The sequence below is a fragment of the Fusarium subglutinans genome (assembly GCF_013396075.1).
Source record: "Fusarium subglutinans strain NRRL 66333 chromosome Unknown NRRL66333_c0000277, whole genome shotgun sequence".
In the NCBI taxonomy this organism is placed as follows: domain Eukaryota; kingdom Fungi; phylum Ascomycota; class Sordariomycetes; order Hypocreales; family Nectriaceae; genus Fusarium; species Fusarium subglutinans.
Genome location: NW_023502340.1, coordinates 29,273 through 51,578, shown reverse-complemented (window position 1 = coordinate 51,578; position 22,306 = coordinate 29,273). Strand labels below are relative to the sequence as shown.

The 22,306-nt window shown below is 47.3% G+C and overlaps 7 protein-coding genes across 7 annotated transcripts; 3 read left to right on the top strand and 4 right to left on the bottom strand.

Annotated features, from left to right (window-relative positions):
- Positions 1-841: 841 nt before the first annotated feature.
- On the bottom strand, positions 842-2,680 carry FSUBG_12599 (phospholipase A I; the record flags this gene model as incomplete). The annotated part of the gene is made up of 4 exons (XM_036677401.1): positions 842-1,154; positions 1,349-1,677; positions 1,753-2,302; positions 2,355-2,680. The coding sequence occupies 4 exons, from the start codon at positions 2,678-2,680 to the stop codon at positions 842-844; spliced, it is 1,518 nt and encodes a 505-aa protein (XP_036531947.1).
- A 2,617-nt stretch (positions 2,681-5,297) lies between these two features.
- Positions 5,298-7,027, bottom strand: FSUBG_12598 (HOL1; the record flags this gene model as incomplete). The annotated part of the gene is made up of 3 exons (XM_036677400.1): positions 5,298-6,596; positions 6,667-6,846; positions 6,980-7,027. The coding sequence occupies 3 exons, from the start codon at positions 7,025-7,027 to the stop codon at positions 5,298-5,300; spliced, it is 1,527 nt and encodes a 508-aa protein (XP_036531946.1).
- A 1,034-nt stretch (positions 7,028-8,061) lies between these two features.
- FSUBG_12597 (sterigmatocystin biosynthesis lipase esterase STCI) lies at positions 8,062-9,226 on the bottom strand (the record flags this gene model as incomplete). Its single annotated transcript, XM_036677399.1, has 5 exons — positions 8,062-8,342; positions 8,396-8,663; positions 8,718-8,965; positions 9,015-9,144; positions 9,194-9,226. 5 exons carry the CDS (start codon positions 9,224-9,226, stop codon positions 8,062-8,064), a joined length of 960 nt encoding a protein of 319 aa, XP_036531945.1.
- A 477-nt stretch (positions 9,227-9,703) lies between these two features.
- On the top strand, positions 9,704-10,756 carry FSUBG_12596 (toxD; the record flags this gene model as incomplete). The annotated part of the gene is made up of 1 exon (XM_036677398.1): positions 9,704-10,756. The coding sequence occupies one exon, from the start codon at positions 9,704-9,706 to the stop codon at positions 10,754-10,756; it is 1,053 nt and encodes a 350-aa protein (XP_036531944.1).
- A 148-nt stretch (positions 10,757-10,904) lies between these two features.
- Positions 10,905-12,684, bottom strand: FSUBG_12595 (uncharacterized protein; the record flags this gene model as incomplete). Its single annotated transcript, XM_036677397.1, has 2 exons — positions 10,905-11,936; positions 12,028-12,684. The coding sequence occupies 2 exons, from the start codon at positions 12,682-12,684 to the stop codon at positions 10,905-10,907; spliced, it is 1,689 nt and encodes a 562-aa protein (XP_036531943.1).
- A 2,369-nt stretch (positions 12,685-15,053) lies between these two features.
- On the top strand, positions 15,054-18,376 carry FSUBG_12594 (sterigmatocystin biosynthesis monooxygenase stcW; the record flags this gene model as incomplete). Its single annotated transcript, XM_036677396.1, has 11 exons — positions 15,054-15,180; positions 15,235-15,466; positions 15,591-15,768; positions 15,820-15,933; positions 15,983-16,070; positions 16,126-16,314; positions 16,363-16,542; positions 16,592-16,906; positions 16,988-17,235; positions 17,463-17,492; positions 17,597-18,376. The coding sequence occupies 11 exons, from the start codon at positions 15,054-15,056 to the stop codon at positions 18,374-18,376; spliced, it is 2,481 nt and encodes an 826-aa protein (XP_036531942.1).
- A 920-nt stretch (positions 18,377-19,296) lies between these two features.
- On the top strand, positions 19,297-21,627 carry FSUBG_12593 (uncharacterized protein; the record flags this gene model as incomplete). The annotated part of the gene is made up of 1 exon (XM_036677395.1): positions 19,297-21,627. One exon carries the CDS (start codon positions 19,297-19,299, stop codon positions 21,625-21,627), a length of 2,331 nt encoding a protein of 776 aa, XP_036531941.1.
- Between the last annotated feature and the right edge of the window lie 679 nt (positions 21,628-22,306).

Genomic DNA, 22,306 nt, shown 5'->3' with positions numbered 1-22,306 from the left:
TTTAATTTAAGCTAAATTTTAATAAATATAAATTCCTTAATAATTAAAAAAATAAGCTAAATAAGCTTATTAAAAGATTTAAAAATAAAATAAAAAGTCTTTTAATAAAGCCTTTTTAATAAGTTTAAAAAGTAATAAGCTATAGCTATAAAACTTATTTATTAAGTATATAGTAATATAAAAAAACAGGTAAATCTAGCTTTTAAAATAAATAGATAGATTTTAATATAAAAGCTTAATCTTTTAAATATAGCTACTAATAGAGTTATATATAGTATAAATAAATAACTATAGTTAAAATTATATTAAGTTCCCTTGAAGAGGGAAGCTGGAAAAACTGGAGCGGCGGTTTGAATAAACGCGATGGATTGTGAAAGTCGCAGGAATTAACTGCCTTAAGCCTTTGATCAATCTCCGAGGCTGGTGTGGCGACCTCGGCCAGACGGGCGTCGCAGATTCCATGTCCACAGGCTAGAAGCTCTGAAGAGTCATTGCAGAAACACCAAGAGCACACCATAAGATCGGGTATTTCTAGGGTCTCGACAGCTGAGTAGAGAGCTTCTACAGCAGACTTGTGAATTCTCCACGTAGTGTTGCGCATCGCTTGTGGTGTGTCTTGACTGTTAATTTCTTGGTCAAGTGCCTCCAGTCCGCTGTGAAGTCTATTATCCCATTGCACCATCAATTCATCGAATATCTGAGACTCATATGATCCATGCCCAATAAAGTCGCCGTGACGATCTTGGTGGCACTGGTGAGTCGCGTTTTTGTTCACACATCGTTCTCCATCGTCCCCCTGGTACTCGCATTTCAAGCTCATAGAGGTGAAAATTTCAAAGGCTTAAACGACCTGCACTTTGTAGGAATTCTTGTTTGATCCCCAACAGCTCTGAGCTGTTTGGTCGGTTTCGCCGCAAAAGATGTCAACCCATCTCCCTGCAAGACTCTTGAACGACCGCGCAGCATCTAGAGCCATGATGGAGCAGACAAGTGGAGCCATAACACCAGAGAATCGCGACGCAATAGAATTTCGATCGCCATTTGTGTCTAAAACCTTGAACGTCGCGATCATCAGTTCTGAAAGCCTTGCTGCCATCTTAGCCGGAGGCGGGCGAAGCGATTCAGCTGAGCTAAGAAGTCGAAGGGCTCCTTGACTTTGTTTGTGTAGTGGTCAAAAGCAAGTCTGAAGAATTCGTCCATGTTTGGAGCTGAGAGAAGCATCCTTCTGCGAGACCTCTCATCCAATGATTCGTTACTCAATTGGTAGATCATCCTGTGCAGTCTGGCTAACTGTGTAGACAGACAGAAAATAGATTGTCTCTCAGGAAGCCGGATGAATTGGACAGACGCATATGAGGTTAAAAGGAGATCTTCCAGGGTATTGATCTCAATACCAACCCCGCGAAATCGGTCCGCCATTGCTCTCACCTTGTCGTTTCCTTCCAAGATACGTTGCTGCTCAGTGAGGATTTGTTGGCCAGTCGCGATAGGATCCCAGTTTGAGTTATCGTCAGATCGATTAACGACGATTATCAGGTGAGGTAACCCAAAGCGATTGGTAGCAGATATATGCGAAACTTCGGCCCATTCGAGTAATTCGACAATAGAATCGTCTATCTGCCGCAACGAATGGCTCTGCATAACGTTGACAACGACGTCGGAGAAGTTGTACAGGAGCTTGGGAAAGAGTTATTTGACGACGTCCTGTCGTTTTTCAACCGCAGGTAAAGACCGTCTGAACCCACTTATAACATATCTCCAGCTATCCTGCCATCTTCGGATGTCTGGCAACCCTGGAACCGACCTCCAGTCATCCCCTCGTCGGCCATGATGGTATGTAGGCCTCTGAGTTCCAGCACCAAAGCCTTCGCAGTCCGCATATAGTAGTGGACGGCCCACGGCCTCGTCTTCGTCCATCAGTGTATCGTAATAAAGGTGTACATCTCCAGAAGTCGGGATACTCCTCTGGCGTGGCCCCACGACTGGGGCTTTGGTAGGGACGTCGAGTGTTATCATCCTACGCCGGGCTGTCTCGTCCCATAAATGTTCTATCAGAAGTCGTATTATCGCACTCTTTCCTTCCCCAGTCTTGCCAACAAAGGATACAAGGCGAGGATAAGGGGGTGATTGAGGTGAATGCTGCCTCTGGTGTTCGGACACAATAGCGCCGAAACGTGGAAATTCCCGAGGCTCAAGCGAGCCAGTATCACCATCGACGGAGAACCACAAGCTATCGTCATCATCCCGATGTTGCGAGTCTAGGGTCGAGGAGTCCGGGTCCAGGATCCTTTCAAATAGTTTGCTGCGCTAGTGAGTCCTTGTACAGCTTTATAGTCTGAGTAAGAGGTCCTTACAACTGATTGAGTGTTATCCTTTGATGCGCAGGACTCTTTCTCTTGTGCGGCCCGCGACTGAACCAGCACTCGTCACAAAGAGCGCGGCATTCCTTACAGTACCAGATGGCAGGACACTCTTCGCATTCCCTACAGACAATCTGATCATCGGAAGCGTTGGGGCCTGCCTGCGCTTCGTCACCTCCGCCCGCGGGTTGCCCAGATGATTCTTCCTCGTTACGCCATGCTGCTTCAGAATTGGCGCTCGCAGTCACCAACTGAGAAATTCCAGACTGGTCTTCCGTAGCCCAAGCGTTCCTGTCTAGGATGTCATAAGAGAAAGGCATGGCATCTATTGCTTGATATCATTTATATGATAATCAATGGGGCAGGAAAGAACATCTGCGGGTCATTCTCTAAACTGATTATGCGAGAAGCGAGAAAAGTGTTTACCTTGATTATATTGATGTTCCGCTAGCTTACGCGTGGACTTCTTTGATTGTATAGAATATTGGAAACTTAGTTATACAGCATTATTTTGAGACCAGCCTCATGGCTTGTTACCCCACCCTGCTCAGCGACTGATATAGCAGACATCTAGCGATTTGGTCAGTGATGTGCAGAGTGGCTGCAGATGGGTAGGCTACGAGGCATATGGTATAAGCAGTCTTCTTTTTATTTATATAATTACTATTTGAAGCTGCCTGTCTCTTGAGCCTTTGGGATCCTGGATTTGGTAGTGTCAACGAATTTACATTAATATCGGGTCTACGGTGGGAGGGCATGCGCGAGAAAGTCTGATCTGAAACGTCCTCCATGCCAACTTGCCTCAGCTGATCTTTTCATTGCTCTATTTCCAATACAACATCCTCTTTAACTGCATGGCCGCGGCAAAGGAATGGAGCGAATATGGCAACGAAAGAAGGTCTCTACGTTTCTCATCCAACCCAAGAGGCAAGCAACGATCATGATACTTCCTTCAGCTCCCATATTGATACAGCATCCCTCTATTGGTAGCCTCGATTTCTATGCACTGGTTGTTGTCGCAGAGTATCTTCATCGTCGCCGCTGAAGATACTCTTAATTGGATCGTGTTAACTTGTGGATACTCACCTATAGCCATTATTTTTGTCATCATCATTGCTGTGTTCATGGCTACTGCGGTTGTCATCACAGCAACACGGCACTTATCACCTGCCATGCCCGTCGCTGCAAGTTGCAGCTTGGCCATTGCAGCTGCGTGTCATTATCCAGACAACATGCCGCAGCCGGACGTGCCTATGTTTCCTCTGCAGTGGGGTGTTATGTGGCGACTGAGGGAAGGGTCTGGTAGGGAGCTTACGAACCATTGTGGGTTTTCTCAAAGCCCGGTCGAGAAGCCGCAAGATGGATTTGTTTATCGTTGAAGGCATGTTCCACTCCTGAATCGCATTGGCATCCTTCACTACCTTGTACATCCAGCTAGGTCAACAGCGACGCACGCGATTGTGAATAGACATGGATCACTATACAGGCAGAGCCTCGTAGGAAATTAAATAAAGTCTTATTGAGTTTATCTACTCCTAGAAAGGAGCTATACTATATTATTACTTATATATAATATAAGCTGAATAATACAAATAAAATAACTCCTAATTTAGAACTATTTCTTTTGCTTAGACTTCAATCCTTTATCTGGCGTATTTAAATTAACATACGATCGGCCTTTTAACAACTCTTCTGTCTGTTCAAGCTGAGCTTTGAGAAGTCTTTCTGCATCTTCCTCTTCTTTCTCAGCATTTTCCTTTTGCTCCCTCTTCTCAGCTATCACATTGTTAGTTAGTTATCCTAGCAAATTTGAGATGAGATTGATAGACGTGTATCTACCTTTTGACTTGTGTCTACCTATCAAGAAGAAAGCCGACTTCTTGACCTCGTTCTGCCACTGTTTTGATCCTATCAGCACATCGAAAGGAGCGTCCTGAACAATTACAAAATCGCTCTCTCTTGATAAAACTGAGACCAAAGCTCACGGAATATAGTAAGAACATCAAATTGAAGCACTCAGCAACTTACTAATATCTGCCCTCTATGCTTAGATAACATCATCGTTCAACGTAGGTCTTACCTTACCGGATATTCACAATCAAAGGTGCATTAACATCCATTTAGTGTCCGAAGTATCTCAACTACAGATTCCAAGGAAATCCCAGCTCGAGACTCTCCGAGACTGGCTAACGGACCCCAAAGGAGGTGCTAACTTCCTTGCGAAAACCGGTACTCCGGAACTCTACACCTGGAAACCAAAGGACCCGTCCCAGTATGTTTCCTTACACAAGACGGCTGAAGACTCTGATCCATTTACAAACTTTGTAAAAGAGGTCCTTACATTCATTTTTCACCGCTTGTGTGGTGAGAGGCTGAATGCTGCGAGGGTGGTTGATGTCGAATCCGGTTTGGCCTCATATTCTGAGACCACCGTTGTGAGAGCAAGCAATCTGTTGACAGTTATTGTGTCGTCCGCACTACCAGTTCTTACGATATTTGCCCTCAACAGCCTCCATACAACAACTCAGAGAATTGGTCTCACCGTGGGTTTGACTGTTCTTTTGCAGTCATCCTGGAACTGTTCACCAACGCAAAGAGAGTTGAGATTTTTGCTGCAACGGCTACGTAGGTGGTTCATATCTACTGATATCTAAGACACTAATTCTTGATATAGATTTGCTGCTGTTGAAGTGGTATTTATTGGGAGTGCCTTAAATAGCAAGTAGAAGAACCCAAGCTAGAACGGCAAAGGGATGTCTGCTAGCCTTTTCGAAATATCTATGGCGCGTTTTCTGTAGTGCAATAGATATGTATCTTGGCTTCGGCTGCAAAGCCACGAGAAGAAAGACCGTGCCATGATCTCCATAAGTACTATCCTCAGACCTGTGACAGAACAGTACTTCCAAGCTCACCGAGCTCAACTACGTAGATAACACCCTATTCCTCCTCATATTTCACCCATGTCTTCGTCTTGCGAGTAATCTTCGGTCCACTAATCCACAACGGAACGGCCACAATGAAAAGCACAAAAATGACCAGAGCAATAGTCAAGAACATGAAGTACTTATCCTTCATCCACCAGTCCAGAGTGCTGTAGGATACGCCAAATCCAATGACATTCTTAATAACATTAACCACGACACCAATCTGAATGGCCTTCTTAGGATAGCTCTCAGTGCAATAGGAAATCAGAACGTTGCAGCCTCCGGTGAGATTGGCGTTAAGGATGGCCCAGAAGAGCCCAACGACAGCCCAGTGCCAGCCGCGCTTGAAGCCAACACCTATGAGGGTTGTAGCGACTGGCGTTGCGATAGCAAATGGTAAGAGGACGGGCAATACTGACTCGGGCTTGAACTCGCCATGGCGTCGCAGATGCCTCTCAGCAAGCCAATCCGCCCCGGCGCCACCAAAAGGCATGCCAGCCATCAAACCTAAGAGTGGGGCAATGTTGTACAAACCAACTTGGCCAGACGTCCATAGCCAGGGAGGCTGAGAGAAGGTGATCGAGACAAGAATTGAGGTAGCGATGGTACCGGCGATTGAGAAGCCAAAGAGCAGGACTGTGATGACGACAGCAGGAGACACGAGTATCTTGAATGGCTCCACGACAAGATAGAGGAAGTTCGGTGGTGGATGGTTATGTCTGAGCGTAAGAAAGAATGATCGTCTGAACCAGAGTGCACCGGGCTTGCATGGCTCGAATGTCGCCACTGAAGCCGGACGTGTCTCGTATTGCTGCGCATTACCTACCTCCTCCAAAGGCTTCTTCGGCTCATCGCCTTGTTCTTCATCAGCAGACTCGATGGCGATATCTAAGCGTTCTGGATCACCTGGAACTCGGATGTTGGTAAGAGGCTCTGGGAACATCAAGATCATGACGAGAAGGTTGAGAGCACAGATGCCGCCAAAGATGTAGTTCGGATATCTCCAGCTGCCAAGATTATCGACAGCGTAGCCGGTAATCAGAGGACCGAAGACAGCGCCCGCACCTAAAGCCCAGGTATATACGCTCATGGCTCTGGCGACATACTCGCGTGGGAATAGGAGCACCACAACGACTGGACCTAAGGCCTCCACAACACCACCGCCCAAGCCGCCGATGACACGAGCAGCGAGTAGAGATTCGTACGATTGTGCTCTGGCTTGCCAGAAGAAGCCGGCCGTGAATACTGCAAGACCGATAAGGATGGTGTATCGACTACCGATATATGCGACGGTGGGGAGTGCCCAGATATTCTGATAATCGAGAAAATGTTCAGCGTCGATGGAACTCAAATGAGTTACTGGGTTGGGTCCTATTACTTACTCCGAGACCAATGCAAAGAGTACCCCAGCTTGTAAGCTGAGAGATCTTTGTGCTGCTCACATGCATGTCCTTCACAAGAGGGAGAAGCATGGGAGGGATGGAAGCACCGAGAACTTGACCCATCATGACGAAGAAGGATAGATTACCCATCATGATCAATCGCCACCATAATGGCCATGACTAAAGAGACATGTGTCAGCACTGCGGTGTGAGAATTATAGATGATATCAAAGTGAAGTCAACGAGTTGTATATACAACAAAGAGCTAGTGCTTGACTGCTATGCTGTTGTGCCGGGATGCAGAAGAACTTACCATCGGGCCATCTTTTCGCTGCAAAACGCTATTAGAGGATTGCGCCATGATGTGCTCAGCTTTTCTTTTGTGAAGTGAGAGTAGATCCCGGATAAGGTCGCACAGAGAAATACTCAAAGACTATCGAACGGCGATTTGTAGCAATGGTAGATCTTGTGCCGCCAGGTGAGGGGAAGTCGATGGAGCTCAACGTCAAAGCTGGATGTTGCTTAGAGTTTTATCCACAGCCTGGTTGGAACTCAAGGGCTAGCGATACACGGAAATCCGGGGTAGTGGCCACGCTTATGCTCAAGCCACGAATCTCCATCTAAGTCTCGGAATTCTTATTTATATTCCGACCTGGGGATCCGGGGTATGACCCTGGAGTACCAGATGCTTGTGCAACCAGCTATCGGGATACCCGGCTGAAACCCCCTCCGGCTGCTAGACCCTGTTGGCAGTTGGTTTCCAAGAAGACGATGCTTTCTGCTTGTCTGGACAATCGATATGGGGGTTTCGACCAGCTTCCGACTTTGGGTCGGAAGAGCCGAGACACACCACAATCGTCAAGATGTTCTAACAATACACACAAACCCTTTCTATGTATTAAGAGTATAGGCATTGGTACTCCTGCTATAGCACGGCTTTTCCGGGCTACACTTCTGTGAGTAATGTGCTGCCAAGATCGTTCCGTAAGAGGTCACATGCCCTGCTACCGGCGCCTGGTTCTCTGATACCGATAGGTTGTCTTACATATCTTAAACGCGGGGTATGCGGAAATTAATTACTTGGTTCCGATTTGACCATGGCAAATTGTAGAGAAATTTGAGCATAGAGTAGTTCACAAAGAGTAGTTCATTTGAAGATTTACTGTTACTATTTTCATCTTGCAAAGGTTGAAACCTATCTTCCCTTTCTAACACTATAATCTCATGATGGTCTGGTCATTGCACTAACAATCCATTATAGCATGCTGCTTCATCGTAATCTAGCCACTGAACAGGTTTTATATTGAGCAATCTTGCGTAAGCCTAACCGTTTATCCCATCACTATATGATCACTCTAAGTATTGATACCTAGTTAAACAGGAAAGACTCTAAGTCTACTCCAAGATGAAATTAATACCAGCCAGGAGACTCCCAATGAACGCCTTTGTAACACTCAGAGTCGGAAACATCCAAAAGACGTGGGGTAACCCCTCGTACATGTCGAGCTTGACATTGACCCCTTTACTGCGAAGTTCATGCTCCATTGCTACGTTACCATCTCTCAGAGGGTCTGCGCCACAGGCAACGAGGTAGGTCCGTGGAAACTTTGCGAGGTGCGATGAGAGGAGAGGGAACAACCACTCATCATCAACATGCTTATCTAGACCAGTCGATGCTGTATTGGGCGTTAGTAGATCCTCAGTAATTCTAGTCTGTCTCGTTACGTACCGTTGATCATCTTGGCTGTCTGCCCGTCAATGATAGGGACATCCGTAGCGTTCTCTTCCATGGACTTCATCAAGTGCTGGAGATGCTTTGGCACATTGCCTTCATGAACTGTACCACCAGCCATGTTGATGACTCCCTTGAGTTGTCCCTCCCGCCCAAGTTCAATCAGTCTATGGGCTGTGGCAAGGGAGAGTGTACCACCGCATGAGCTGCCCAGCATGAAGACTCGCTTTTGGTCTCCACCCAACTTGGAGGCGTTTTCGTAGCTCTGCAGCTATCGTTAGAAATACCTCTGAGAGCTTGGTAAGTCAAAGTTACTCACCCACGAGAAGCCGTCAAAGGCGTCCTGGAAAACGACCTCGATATCGACTATTGGTGTAAGACGGTACTCTACAGAGACAATGATGCAAGGGTACATCGATGCAATCAGTCTACACAGGCCATCCTCCATGTTGATGGATCCATCAGAGAAGCCGCCTCCGTGACAGAAAACGCCAACTGGCAACGCTTCCTTGGAGTCTTTCGGCTTGTAGATACGAACAGACACGTTCTCATTAATCTTCTCGTCCGCTATGCTACTTTAGCTGAATAATAGAGCGTGAATGTGCTGTACACTTACCAACCTCAAGCCCATCGTCTCGGGGAGGAGGCAGATGAGCTCTGATGTATTTTCCAATGGCTTCCCCACCAGCTCGATAATTCCCCATGGTCCCGCCGAGGACAAGGCGACCACCAAGCTCTTTCTCCACCTGTGATGGGTCAGCTTTGTGAATGCTTCTACAGTGGAGAGAGTCTAACCTCAAGCCACTCGGGAGCTAAGTAAGGAGCCATTTTGGGATAGTATGGTGTTTCTAGGAAGTTGAAGCTAACAGAGATAGTTGAGATTTGGGCGGGTATGTGTGCTGATTAAACGAAGATTGTGCTGGCAGATCAAGTTGATCAAGTGGATGCCCGTTTATGTCTCTCGCGACACGACAGCGTTCTTCTGTGGTTGCTGGGCCGAACCATCCGAGAATACTCTTCTTGGTACCTTGTCGCAGCGAAATGTTGACGCCTGGAATGCATCGCTCCGACTTCAAGAGTCGGCGGTCGGATGGATCTCGGTTTGGCCGATACGAAAAAGGGGGGGCGTGTCGGAAGTTCCGAACTTCACGAATAGCTACGTGACGATCCTAGCAATCACACGATGCAACTTCATGATTGCCAATCAGACTTCAGAATAAAATCTACAACCTTGCATCTCGATACGGCACTTACAGTCCTGGCAGATTTCCAACTACCGAACAATCACAAAGCTCGAAAGTCAATATGAACAAGTGTATCTTTGTCGACAACTCCTGCGGACTTTCTATTCGCGACATACCAGAACCGTATCATCCCAAAGATGGCCAAGCCCTGGTCAAAGTCGAATACTCAGGCATCAATCCAGCCGATCTCAATCACCCAAAGGATCTGGGCATGAAGAACAACGTATGCGGCTATGAAATCTGTGGTACTGTCATAGAAGCTGGAAGGACTAGTCGCTACGCAGTAGGGGACGTTGTCTTTGGATCCAATCACCCAGGACGTTCTAAGCCAGGATATCATGGCGGTCATCAAGACTTTGCCATTGTGGAGTCAAACTTGATGTCTGTCAAGTTACACCCTCAGCTCCCTCGGCCAGATGCTGCTGCTCTCAGTATCATGGTGCGCTCAGCAGCAGATGCGTTGCTAAATCACTTCGAGATCCCGTTTCATGCTATAGGTATTTACGGGCCACCTCCTACTGGCGCTTTGTTGGTTTGGGGCGGTGCGAGCAGCGTCGGCTGCGCAGCAATACAGCTTGCAAAGGCTATGGGAGTGAAATGGATATTCACGACTGCTTCGCCTGCCAATCACAAGACTCTCCTCGAGCTCGGCGCAACAAAATGTTTCAACTATCAAGACCCGAATGTCGTTGATGCAGTCAAGACTGCATGTGAAGAAGCCGGTGCCACCATAAGATATGTTCTAGACACTGTATGCAAGACAAGCAGTCCTGGAACCATTCAGCAGTGCGAGTCCATCTCTACAGTACCAGATGTCACATTCGTCAGTACCCTTCCCCAATTCACCAAGCCGCCACGATGGAGAATGATTCTCGCTTCGAGGGAAGTCGACAATCCTGTCCCGTTCGAGTTTCCTGGGGGTAATAAAGCAAATCCGGTATGGGAGGCTCGTCTAGAGAGGACGGTCGTTTGGGCGGCAAAGAACTACGGGACACTATTCCGGATCCCCAATATTGCTATCGTGGAAGGGGCCGAGAAGGGAATACAGGCTATCAAAGACGTGAACAAAGGGAAGGTCAGCTTGACCAAGGTTGTCATCAAGCACCCGCTTTAGGTTGTATTGGTCATGTATACTATCTCCCATTCATAGTATTTAGGTATATGTATCTCACATATAGCTATTGTTGGCAGGCCAGTTTCTGTTCGTCCCAAATAGCCCGAATATACTATCACCAAGAGTTTGCAGATCGCCTAGTCACCAATTAATTCATCTCTATCACGCTTTCGGATGCCATTAACTTACCCAATTCACCACATTGTGGATCCTCCAAGAGCTGCCCCATATCGATATCTCCAAAGTCTTGTAACAGCGGCGTGTTGCTATCTTTAGGCATGTGAAGCCGCTCCCCAATCCTAATAAGTTGCTCAAAAGTAAAGGACAAATTCCCACATGCAAAGTTTCGACACTTGGATACCTGAAGTACTCTGATCGCTTCTTGGAATGCGTCTCTACTCTCTGGCCCGTAGGTTTCTGGATCTTGAGAAACGACCAGCAGGATTATAGCCAGTGACGACACGGTAAAGTACTCGTACGAGGTTCGAAGAAACTTCAAAGGCACTGCCTTGTTGATTACGCCGGAGCATAGAAATATGGTCGCTTTGGCGCACTGGATACAGACTGCTGCAGCTGCTGTCTTGTCGCGATCGCCTTTGTAGGAGTGAAGGAGAGGTTTGCGTAGTAGTATTCGAGAGTGACAGATGCGTATTTCTAGAAATGTTTCTAGGTCATTCATAAGGACTTCGTTCTGGAGAGGATACCAAGGGTGACTAGGTAAAGCTGTAGATCGGGCTGCTGCCGTGAGGTCACGGAATTGATCGCGTAGCCGCTGTATCTTAAAATCAACGTACTCTTTTTGTTGGCGGCCCTCTACAGCGCTCTTGCTTGAAGCTTTTAGCAGTCCTAGGATCTTCGAGTTGAGGCGTGTGTATTCCATGTTTACGACCAGGAATGGAGCTGATGTTCCCTTGTTGTGAGTCAGAAGGAGTAAACCTACGGGTCCAGGTCGACTGTGACTCACAAGATCAAAGCATTTCTCGTCTATGTCTTCGTCCTTGGTAGTATGAGGAAGGTCAGTTGCGAAAGAAAACGTCCTGTCTAGTACGTATACACAGCAGAATAATTGTCGCGGGGAGAAAGAACCAGGAACTTCGGCGGTCTGCGGCGCTTCTTCTGGCGCTCGATGAAGACCCAGTTCGAAACATGTTCTCGATGCTAGACTGACGAGTCGCCATGCCTTCATATGTTCCGATTTATGGAATCAATACAAGCCCTAGAGGTTTACATCTGTCAGCAAGTGAGAAATGTGATCCGAATATGGGTCGTACCATCAAAGTAGCCATGACCACATCGCCAATAGTTGGGCCTCTGCTCATCAAAGCCTTTTCCACTGACCAATCGACGTAGCGTTGAAGGTGCCGTGCCAAAGGGCTTACGCTATCATCTTCAATAAGCAGAGTTAGCCCGAGAAGGGTTTTAAGAACATCTATTTTCGTCAGGTTGATCGATGTCGGTTGTGAGGTATGGCTCGCTGATCGCCCGAAGACTGCATCCAAAACCAGTTCTGTCGAGTGCAGATCAACACATGGATAAATCGGATAAATGGTTTCCGCAAAGGTGATGAACAGGTTTCGAGCTTTCTCGTAACCCAGCTCCAGGATTGGTTTCAAGCAGTCGTCACCTGCAGAAGCAAGGGTTTGTTCTAATGTCAAGCATGGTTTACTCGTTGAACCTTGGACTTGCTTCTCAACTTGGTCCACGATGCCATTAGCTTCGAGGCATGATCTTGCTAAGCTGAAGGTATCAACAAAACTTGAGCGGCGAGCTGTAGGTGATCTTTCGGTGTTTGCAGGACTTTGCAGCGAGGCACCTGGGTTAATACTGGTTTGCGCGGGCTGACGCGCTGTTTCATTCAAGGTGACGCCGCCATCAGCCACAGATATACGGGGCGTGGTTCCGTCCTCAGTTGCTGGGGAGTATTCCATCTCTCTAGATAAATCAACTGATTAGATCCATTCTGTCTGGACATTTGATCTGAAGTCCTACAGGCTTATTTCTGTAGGCATTGGGCTCATGCTGGGTATGTTGCCACGGCGTGGGTAGGTACAATTCACGCCACGCTTGGTACAGCGCTGACAGGGCCATTGGCCGTCACATTTAACTTTTCGAGACTTGCAGAGCATACTTTAGTCATTGTGTTAGCATCTTGTAGGTATGGATAAAGGGCTATAAAATACCAGGCGACCAGAGCGTATTCGTTGCGCTTCCGGCGCCCGCCTCGGGTGATTCGTTGGGTTTCTGGTGCATCGTTGCTGGCGTCAATTGGCAATGACATGGTCATGGCAGCTCTAGCTTTTAAAGTTGGTATGTTGTTTAGAGTTCGGTTGGGTTGCATCGCAGTTATAGAGCGAGTTAGTAGGACAATCCCCGGATCACGTGGGCAACCCCGCGCTCTAGTCTCGGGAACCCCGTACAAACTAAAAGTTGCAGTCTTCTTTCACAGGGGGTTCACTTCGTTTTAGTGGTCTGGGCCACTCACTAGACTGAAATTGGTACCGTGATTTAAGCAATTGGATGGAAACTAGAAGTCTGTGTTGGCTGCGGTCATGAGAGGCCTTTATACTCTGCCATGATGAACTGCTCCTCTAAGCTCTTGCTACCTCCGCTCATCCCTGATAGACGACGAATGACGAAACTATCTAGTCAACAGTCGTTACTGTCTTTATAACTACAATCCGTTTGCTGCATTTTGTCGCATCACCTCCATCGCTTTATCCATGAGGCCACAAGCTTCCTTCCATGTTGGCCTCAAGCTGACTATCTCCCACCAGCTTCTCAGATGCGGCAACTCAGCAAAAAATATGTCAGCTCCCTTCAAATCAATCAGCTGTGACACCCATGGCATGGACCAAATGTCGACCAAGGTAAATTCTGCGCCACCGAGATAACTGCGGCTCGACAACATCCCGTCCATGGCCTTCAGTGCGCCATCTAACTCGTTCCAAATATCCTCCAGTGCCTTTTTCTCTACTCTTGGTATACCGAGTATCCTGTTGGGAGCGGTAATTAGAAATGTAATCAATAATACGGAGTAGACGATACGAAAATAAAGTTGACTTACGGTTTGATGATGATATCTCCGCAGTATTTCCATGCTGTAGTGGAAAAATAGCAAACCTCCATTGAGGCAGCCTCTTCAAATGAAGCCAGACCGTCTACATCGGAGATTTCTGGCATCAACGAGTTTCCGTGATCAGAATACATGGCAGCGATATAACGGGCAATCGCGCAGCTTTCTACATAATCTCAGTAAGTGCCATAGACTCCGCAGGGAAGATAAATCTTATACCACAGATTCGAAGGACTCTCTCGCCTCGGTCGTTCAGTACGTCTAAAATTGGCACTTTGCCAAAAGGATGTAATTTGCGGTGGTCAGGAGTCTTATAGCCGATTAGTATAATGCAGAGTAGTTAGTTCTGTAGACTTTCTCGTCCACGTACCCGAGTCTTAAACTTCAGAATGTCGATATGTTTGTACTCCCAGGTAAGACCTTTCTCGAGCAATACATGTGCGGTTGTAACTGTATATGGGGAGACATAATCGCCATGCAACACCAGTGTAGCTGACCTGCGCGTATCCAATTAGTAAACGCAAGAGATCGCAGTTGAAATGGGTCGATGAGCTGCCTTACATTCTAACGATAATTCTTTAGAAATTCTTTATGAGGCTTTGAGGAAGAAATGACATAAGTTCTCATGATCATAGAAGTCAATAACTTCGCCTTCTTCTGCATTTCATACATAATCTCACTATCATCGCGATCCGAAAAACAAAGCCCCGTGCTCCAAAGTCCGGGGTAGGCAATTGTGGGGTATGGGGATCGGTAGTTCCGAGCTTGACTAGTCTGTATTTAGCTAGCCTCCGAGCTCGTTGATCCCTTGCTTGCTTACGCGTTTGGCGTCGGACCAGGTTCATCTCTTCTTGTCTCTGCTTTGAGTCTTCATCTGGTTGGAATTTTAATGTCGGAAATTTGATCACGATTTTCGAAGAGTAGATAGTGACTTCGTAGGCATAGTCGGCAAGGCGAAGCTGCCATGCTAGAGTTCCATTTGTCGGATAAGCCGCTCTTCATCTTGTGTACGATGGAAGTTCCGAGCTTTCTCATCTGCTGACTACAATCGAAACCATAGGCCGTATTTCCTGAAGGTTCAATAATCGTTTCACTCGCATGTAGTTCGGAGAATATGGGCATCAATTTGTATAATACAGCTTCCAAAACCGTCTAGTTAGTTGAAGCAAAAAAACATCATTTTAGAACGCTTTAGACCGATATTTATTATTATCTTTACTAACCATGAGCCCTGATATCCCTGACTCGCAAGACTTGGTCAACAGGCTGACCCAGGCCCAAGTTTGGAGTCAGTACTATCAGAACTACAATCCAGACTACAAAATCTCGGACAAGACTTTTGGTGACCCATGTTAGTCAAAACCTTTCTCTTACGTACTACTCATGCTGACATATGTCCTCCAAGCCAATCGTAAGATCCGAGTTATCAGTATAGGTGCCGGTCTCTTCGGCATCAATCTCGCATACTGGATCTCTGTCAAGTGTGAAAACTTCGACCTCACCGTATTCGAAAAGAGTAGTGAGCTCGGAGGTGTCTGGAACCATAACAGATATCCCGGAGTTGCCTGCGACGTCCCATCTCACGTGTATCAGTACAGCTTTGCACCGAACCCAGATTGGCCCCGATTTCTGAGCCCGTAAGTTGCAAGGCCCAGCAGATCACTGCATACTGACTGAGTAAAGAGGTCAAGACATCCAGAAGTACCTTCAGAAATGCGCCACCACGTTTGACCTTGATAAGTATATGAAGTTTAATACTAGGGTTCTGAAGGCCGAATGGCATGAGGAGGGTTTCTGGCGGGTCTTTTTGCGGGAAGAGCTACCGAATGGCGACTGTCGAGAGTATCACCAAGATGCCGAGATTCTGGTGAACAACTCTGGAAGTCAACATGTTTATCAGTGGCCCAAAGTTGAGGGTCTTGATAAGTTCAAGGGAACGGTGAGTCTGCAGAGTTCGTGTGCTGATTCTTTGTACTTACGGATGTTTAAGTTGCTTCACACTGCCGGATGGGATGAGCGATTTGATGAGGAGGCGTGGAAGAATAAGACCGTTGCTGTAATTGGGAGTGGTGCCTCGGCAGTACAGGTAGTTCCCAGAATGCAGGTAAGTCACTACCACTCTCAGTCAACCCCGTAGTGTTGCTGACATCCAGCAGCCTCATGTTTCCAACATGACTGTCTTCTCTCGCACTCCAATCTGGTTTGCACCTGGACTCGCAGGTGACGAGTTCAGCCCCGAATGTACGTCCAATTTTGCCTTTAGTGATCATGTCTCGGATACTAAATGTGCTACAAGACTCACCTGAAGATCGAGAAAACTTCAAGAAGGACCCTTCCAAGCTTCAGGCTCATGGAAAGAGCATCGAGAGACGTCTCAATGGCCTCTTTCCAAATTTCTACAGCGGCACTGATTACCAGAGGAATGCCATCAAGTTCTTTTACGATCAAATGAAGATCAAGATCAAGGATCCAAGGCTTCTCCAGGGTGAGTTCAGGGAACATCAGATTTAGCTACATGCTAATCCGCTTCCAGGCTTTACTCCTGAATTTGTCCCCGGGTGCCGTCGTATCACTCCAGGTGACCCTTTCATCTACGCAGTCCAAGAGCCAAACGTCGAGGTCGTCTTTAAAGGAGTCGCGAAACTTACGGAAGACGGGGTTGTAGATACAGATGGCGTTGAACGAAAGGTTGACGCCGTAGTCTGTGCGACTGGTAGGTCTGTTCGAGAAGATCTGATTATAGACATTCTGACCAAAGCCAGGCTTCAATGTCGACCTCATCCCACGATTCGAAGTCATCGGGCCAAACGGGCTCCGTATATCCAAGTTCCTTCAACAGAGTCCAGACAGTTACATGTCAGTCGCCTTGGCACAGTTCCCGAATTACTTCCACGGCAGCACTGGCGCCTACTGGCCCTCTGCCAACGGATCTCTCATCGGACCCATGGACGCAGTCGCCAACTACGTAGTACAAGTCGTTCAAAAGCTACAGATGGAGCACAATATCATCAGCGTGGTTCCCAAGCAAGAAGCGATGGATGACTTCGTCGAACATGCTCAAACATGGTTGAAAGGCTGTGCGTGGTCAGGGGACTGTCCGGCTTGGTACAAAACAGAGTCTGGACCGTTAAAAGGACGAGTTAACTTGATCTGGCCAGGTATTACACTGCAGTTTGTCAGAGCTTTGAGTAAGGTGCGCTGGGAGGACTATGATATCAAGTATGCTGCCAGTGGGAAGAAGAGCACCAATCGATTCTTGTATCTTGGCGATGGACTTGTTAAAGAGACCTTTGATCCCGAGATGGATGACTCGCCGCATATTCACCTTGGCGCTATTGACCCTCGATGGGCGAAGGCTGCTGGCTTGACATTTATCAGCGGGATGAGATCGTTTAAGGACTCTGAGGTACATGTCAATGGTTATACTACAGACAAGTAGATAGTGTGGTTTCAAATCAGACTGCTTGAGGTTTACATATCTTGAGTGGGCGACAGCCACTATTTCGCAAACTCGCGGTGGGCTTCTGCCTCATAATCTGCCGGTGATAAGTTTCTTAAATCCATGACGATGCATTAGCTGACATGGCGAAGTCCGGGTTACATAATCATCTACTGGTACTCGCACTAATGCAGGTCAGCTCCAACTTGAAGTATCTACCGGATGTAAGAACCTAAATCCCTTCAATGATTCAGTTTAGTAACAGGGCTTTAGGGCTTTCATGGAGCATAGTATCTCTTGAAGGCGAAAATAAAGGTATAAGTATCAGGTTCTCCACGGATGTAACGGCAATGCTTCACTTAATTATCTTCTCAAGAACAGCTTCTCTCCACCTCCATCTGTATGCAAATCTGCTTCTTTCTTTCTCCTCCAGCCTCAGATTCGTCCAACCATGAAGTTCTACGACGCACAAGCTCCAAATCCCTTCGCCGTCCGCCTATTCGTTCTTGAGCGCGGCGGCCTAGAGTTCGACGTCCAGACCATCGACATCATGAACCTCGAGAACCGGCGGCTCGCATACCGCAGCGTGAACCCGCGAGGCGAAGTCCCAGCCTTGGATATCGACGGCTTCATCTTGACCGAAACCACCGCGATATGCGAGTATCTCGATGAAGTCGCCAAGAGAGGCAAGTCCCTATTCGGCGACACGGCCCTCGAGCGTGCTGAGACCCGCATGTGGCTTCGGAGGATGGATCTCGAACTGGCTCAGCCTATTATTGCCTGGTATCGGAACGACCCTGATACCATCGACTTCTACAAGGGCAACCGAATCCCAGTACCTGAGGCTCGCGTAGTCCAGAAAGTCACCATCAATCAGTTCCTGAACCTCCTCGACGACCAACTTGAAGGCAAGGAATACCTTTGTGGTTCACGATTCTCAGCTGCCGACATCCACTTTTATGGACTACTCAAGATGATGGTTATGCAAGTCGCTGGATGGGTCCTTAGTCCTGGGCGTAAGAACGTGGTGGCGTACTTTGAAAGGATGGATGCGCGAAAGGCTAGTCAGCAGGCTCTTGAGCCATTCGAATCGAAAGTGTCAGTATAGAAGAGCACTAGGTAGAGCTGACTTAGATATTATATAGTTACATGAGTTATCGCGTCAGCCCACTCAGCTTTTAGTTACTCGAATGGTGTGGCAATGATGCAACTGTGACCAGCCTGGCAATGCAGTGCTAATAAGGCCAATTAAGGGTACATATGACCGGAAAATCTCACCATCATAAAGCTCTCTGGTGGCGGACGGGAAATGCTGCTATTACTGTTATTGTTATTAGTTCATCTTGTCACAAAATTTCATTTGTGATTCACCCACTCACTGACACCCTGATCCAGCTCCCTAAACCCCCGCATTCAGTCAGCTCCACCAGTTTGTGTCCGCAGAGCGAACGACTCTGCATGTTCCATACAAGCATGTAGAGAAGATTCGACCCAGTTTGTGTGGCCCCCGCATATACCAACCCGAAATATGCAAAATATTGTTCTAGTCCTCATGTTAATAGTCGATGAGCACTCTTGACATCTGCAAGTCTATTGATATTGGTGGTGATGCGCTCGGATAAAGTGGCTAACAGAGGCGACTCTCTGAAAAGGCGGTAGATGGTTGTAGCCAATGAAAATGGAGCTCTAGCTCAATAGAGGGAAGAGGAGTCTTACGCAGCCTGATGACTGTGCGTTGTAACTTGTGATAAAATCCGATAGCATGTTAGTGCTTACGGACCGATGCTGTGTAACGAATAACGCGTGTCTACACCAATCACAGCTTGCCGTGTCATAGAACAGGTTGAAAATACATTTCCAACTTAACAATTTGGTCTTAGCGCCGCCGCCATCATCTGACAACGTCTAGATTCTTTTAGAGTCCATCAAGCGCACTTGTTTTGTTATCAAGTTCAGACTTAATGCTTCGACAGAAATCGGCAATATTTCATCCAGGCTTCTATACTCAATGACCTTCTATCCTCTACCATGTCAAATACTCTCACCTTGTCATCTGCGGTTGTTGCGGGCGGCCCGTTTGAGCAACAAGGCTCTATCGACTGGGTCCAGATCGCCAGGATGTCAATTTCTGTGCCAATCTCCATTCTCGCACGCGTCACAGCTGCCGATGTTTCTCCTCTCACGATCGTCGTGGGGCAAGAAATGTCATCCCTCATCCGTTTGTCCCCCACTGGACATGACCGTCTCATTCGAGCACTTAGGGACTTGAAGAGTTTCTCTGCCATAGGAGATGTCATTTGGTTTGGCTTTGGAATCAAGCATATAGTACGAGTCCTTGCGGAGACTGACAAAGGGCTGACTTGCCTCATGCTCTGTGCGTGTCTTTCTGAAATTCACCCACCAAAAGCCTGTGCCGAAATCATGATCAGATTGGCTGATGCTTGTGACGCCCCCGATCATCTACGTCCCTCTGCCAGCCAATGGTTGAATCTGGTAGGAGCTTGCTCCGGAACCCTCAAGTCAACGACCTTTGCATGCATCGCTGAGCAGTTCATGTCATTTCACCACCCTTACGTGAACGATGGATACATGGATGAGGCTGCAGATGTTGCTAGAGCTTTGCTCGCTGTGGCACGTGTTTCTTCCGGTGTGCTTACCTCGGTAACATTGACAGGTGGTCGGTCCTGCGGATGGATCGCCGCTATTGGGTTCTACTTCCTCGGCCTCGAGATCGAGATCCGAAGTGCCGATAATGCTACGATTTACAAGTCCACGACTAATGATGATTCAATCCGTCTGTTGGTCATTTACGGGACAGCAGAGTCATCCACTCACGTCCAGGTCAATAGCACCGCGTACTTCATCAACTCTGTTGATAAGGTTGTGTACAGCTATGAGCAGCGGTGTGACCGCATTATTTCTGGGACCATTCCATGGAATAGTTGTCTTCTCACGACGTTTGGGAGCTCTTTCGAGAAGCTTCTCGATGCTAAGCAAGACTTTGGACGTCTGATCGGAGCTGCCGCTTGCGTCTTTCAAGCCTTGGTCAATGCTGATACAGGTACTATATTCAATCCTCAAGATTGCATCAGTTGGTTTGGCTTTCAGCCGGGCCAATACGGACATGGCTTTTCCTATTCTGCGACCTCAGTATTCCCTGAACTCTTGTCCCTGGGTCCATACATTGATGCCGACACGAACATGTCTGTTGACAATTATGTTGAGGCTTATAAGCAAGCCTCGGTGAACTTAGCAAACCTCTGTAACTGTTATTACTGTTCCGGAGATCGATCCAGACCCAGGAGGGGTTATTGTCTTCCTGTGTTGGCCGAGACCATTATCTTCCTTATCTGGAATCTTTCTGCTCTCCAACTCCACGCCGATCTCAAGCCTTACCACTCTGGCCTAAGATTCATTTACCGACTACAAGTCGGCAGCGCTATGGCTGACACTAGTTTCGGAAAAAGGTATGGAGCTGGTACTCGGCAAGATCCTTACTGGGGAGATATTGTTCAGCTCGTGCGGCTCCTCGACCTTGCTTCGGTGTACCATACTGCGCAATTTCTTCTTACCAACCATTTGTATCCTGTTCAAACACACAAGGCATTTACTGCCACTTCTGTGGGGGGAATATGCTTTTACTTTGACATCTTACGAAATGTATCGGATCGGCCGGAAGAAGCAGTGAAACTGCATGTTGTACCCGGTGTCATCCAGACGAATGCTGGACGGCAATACTCGTTCATTGCCGATAAAACAGGCACAAGGTCTTATGGACTTTTAGGGTTAGACTGGAGAGACCGACATGTACCCCGAGATGTACTCAATACTCTCGCGCAGTACAGAATCGACTACCAAGCTAGGGCGACAGGCACCCTGAGTGGCAACATAGCTCTCCCCATACTTTTTACCGACACTGGAAGCTCTGATCTGACGGTCAAACTCTTAGTCGAGGAGTCTACTGGTGGCCTGCTTGTTGATCTTCACTTCCTGGGTAGCGCGGGAAGCTGCCGTGTCGGTGCCTACACCATGCTAAAGGAGATCATCGAGAGCGCGGGGCGAGTCCAGTGCACTTACCATAACTGCTCCAGGCTGGATCAAGTTGATTGCAGCATACGTGGTATAGACGGAGAAGGCTATGTGCCTGATAGCCTCGGACAGATAGGTTGCCTCCAACCGATAATTTACCTCCGAAGACTTGCTGGCAATCCTTTGGCGAGATGTGTCGGACTCTTGGTTAACGGGAGCAGGGAAGAAGTGCGCATATTACGGCAGCGGGAGTGTATACCATGCTGCATCAAGGCGGCAGCCGATCTACGAGGTGGTCATCGGACGTGTCCAAGTTACGTCATTCTTTAATCTTGATCTGGTTTTAATGGATCTATCACTAGAAATCTATAGGCTTCGATAACTATGATATAGAAGATGTCGTTACAGTGTTCATCCACTGATAAAGCAGCCGAGTATGACGAATCCACCAACATACAAATTTACATAACAGCACATTCTCATACAATTAATTGAATCAGGCCCCTAGATTTGCGCTTGGAATTAACAGGGCTTCAAAGGTCAAATTACACCTACAGCGGACATACGTCATAATAGCCAACAAATCCTGCAGAAGATTTATGTTAGTTTGACTTGGTCGCTGTAATATTAACGGAAATGCAAAATAGGCCAAGGTCTTACACGCGCTTTCTCTGCAAGTTGACATATAGTTACTAAGAGTAGAAACAACAAGAACCCACGGTTTCCAGCTGTTCTGCCTGTAGCTTCTGAAATTCAGCTATACATGCTACTGCAGGCCGTAAGAGAGGGCACCTAACGTTAGACTACGAAGATGCATTGCCGCATTGGTCATCTGCCTCCATATTTATTTATTACTCCTAGAATACTGCGTCACCAGTGGAGCTATCGCTTAGCCGGCAGCCCGATGTTCGGTAGGCAAGCGTAATTATTCCGATTGACAACGGATATTTCGGACTTCTGAGGTAAATAGTCTAGCCGTAAGCCGAATCACTAAATGCATATAACTTCC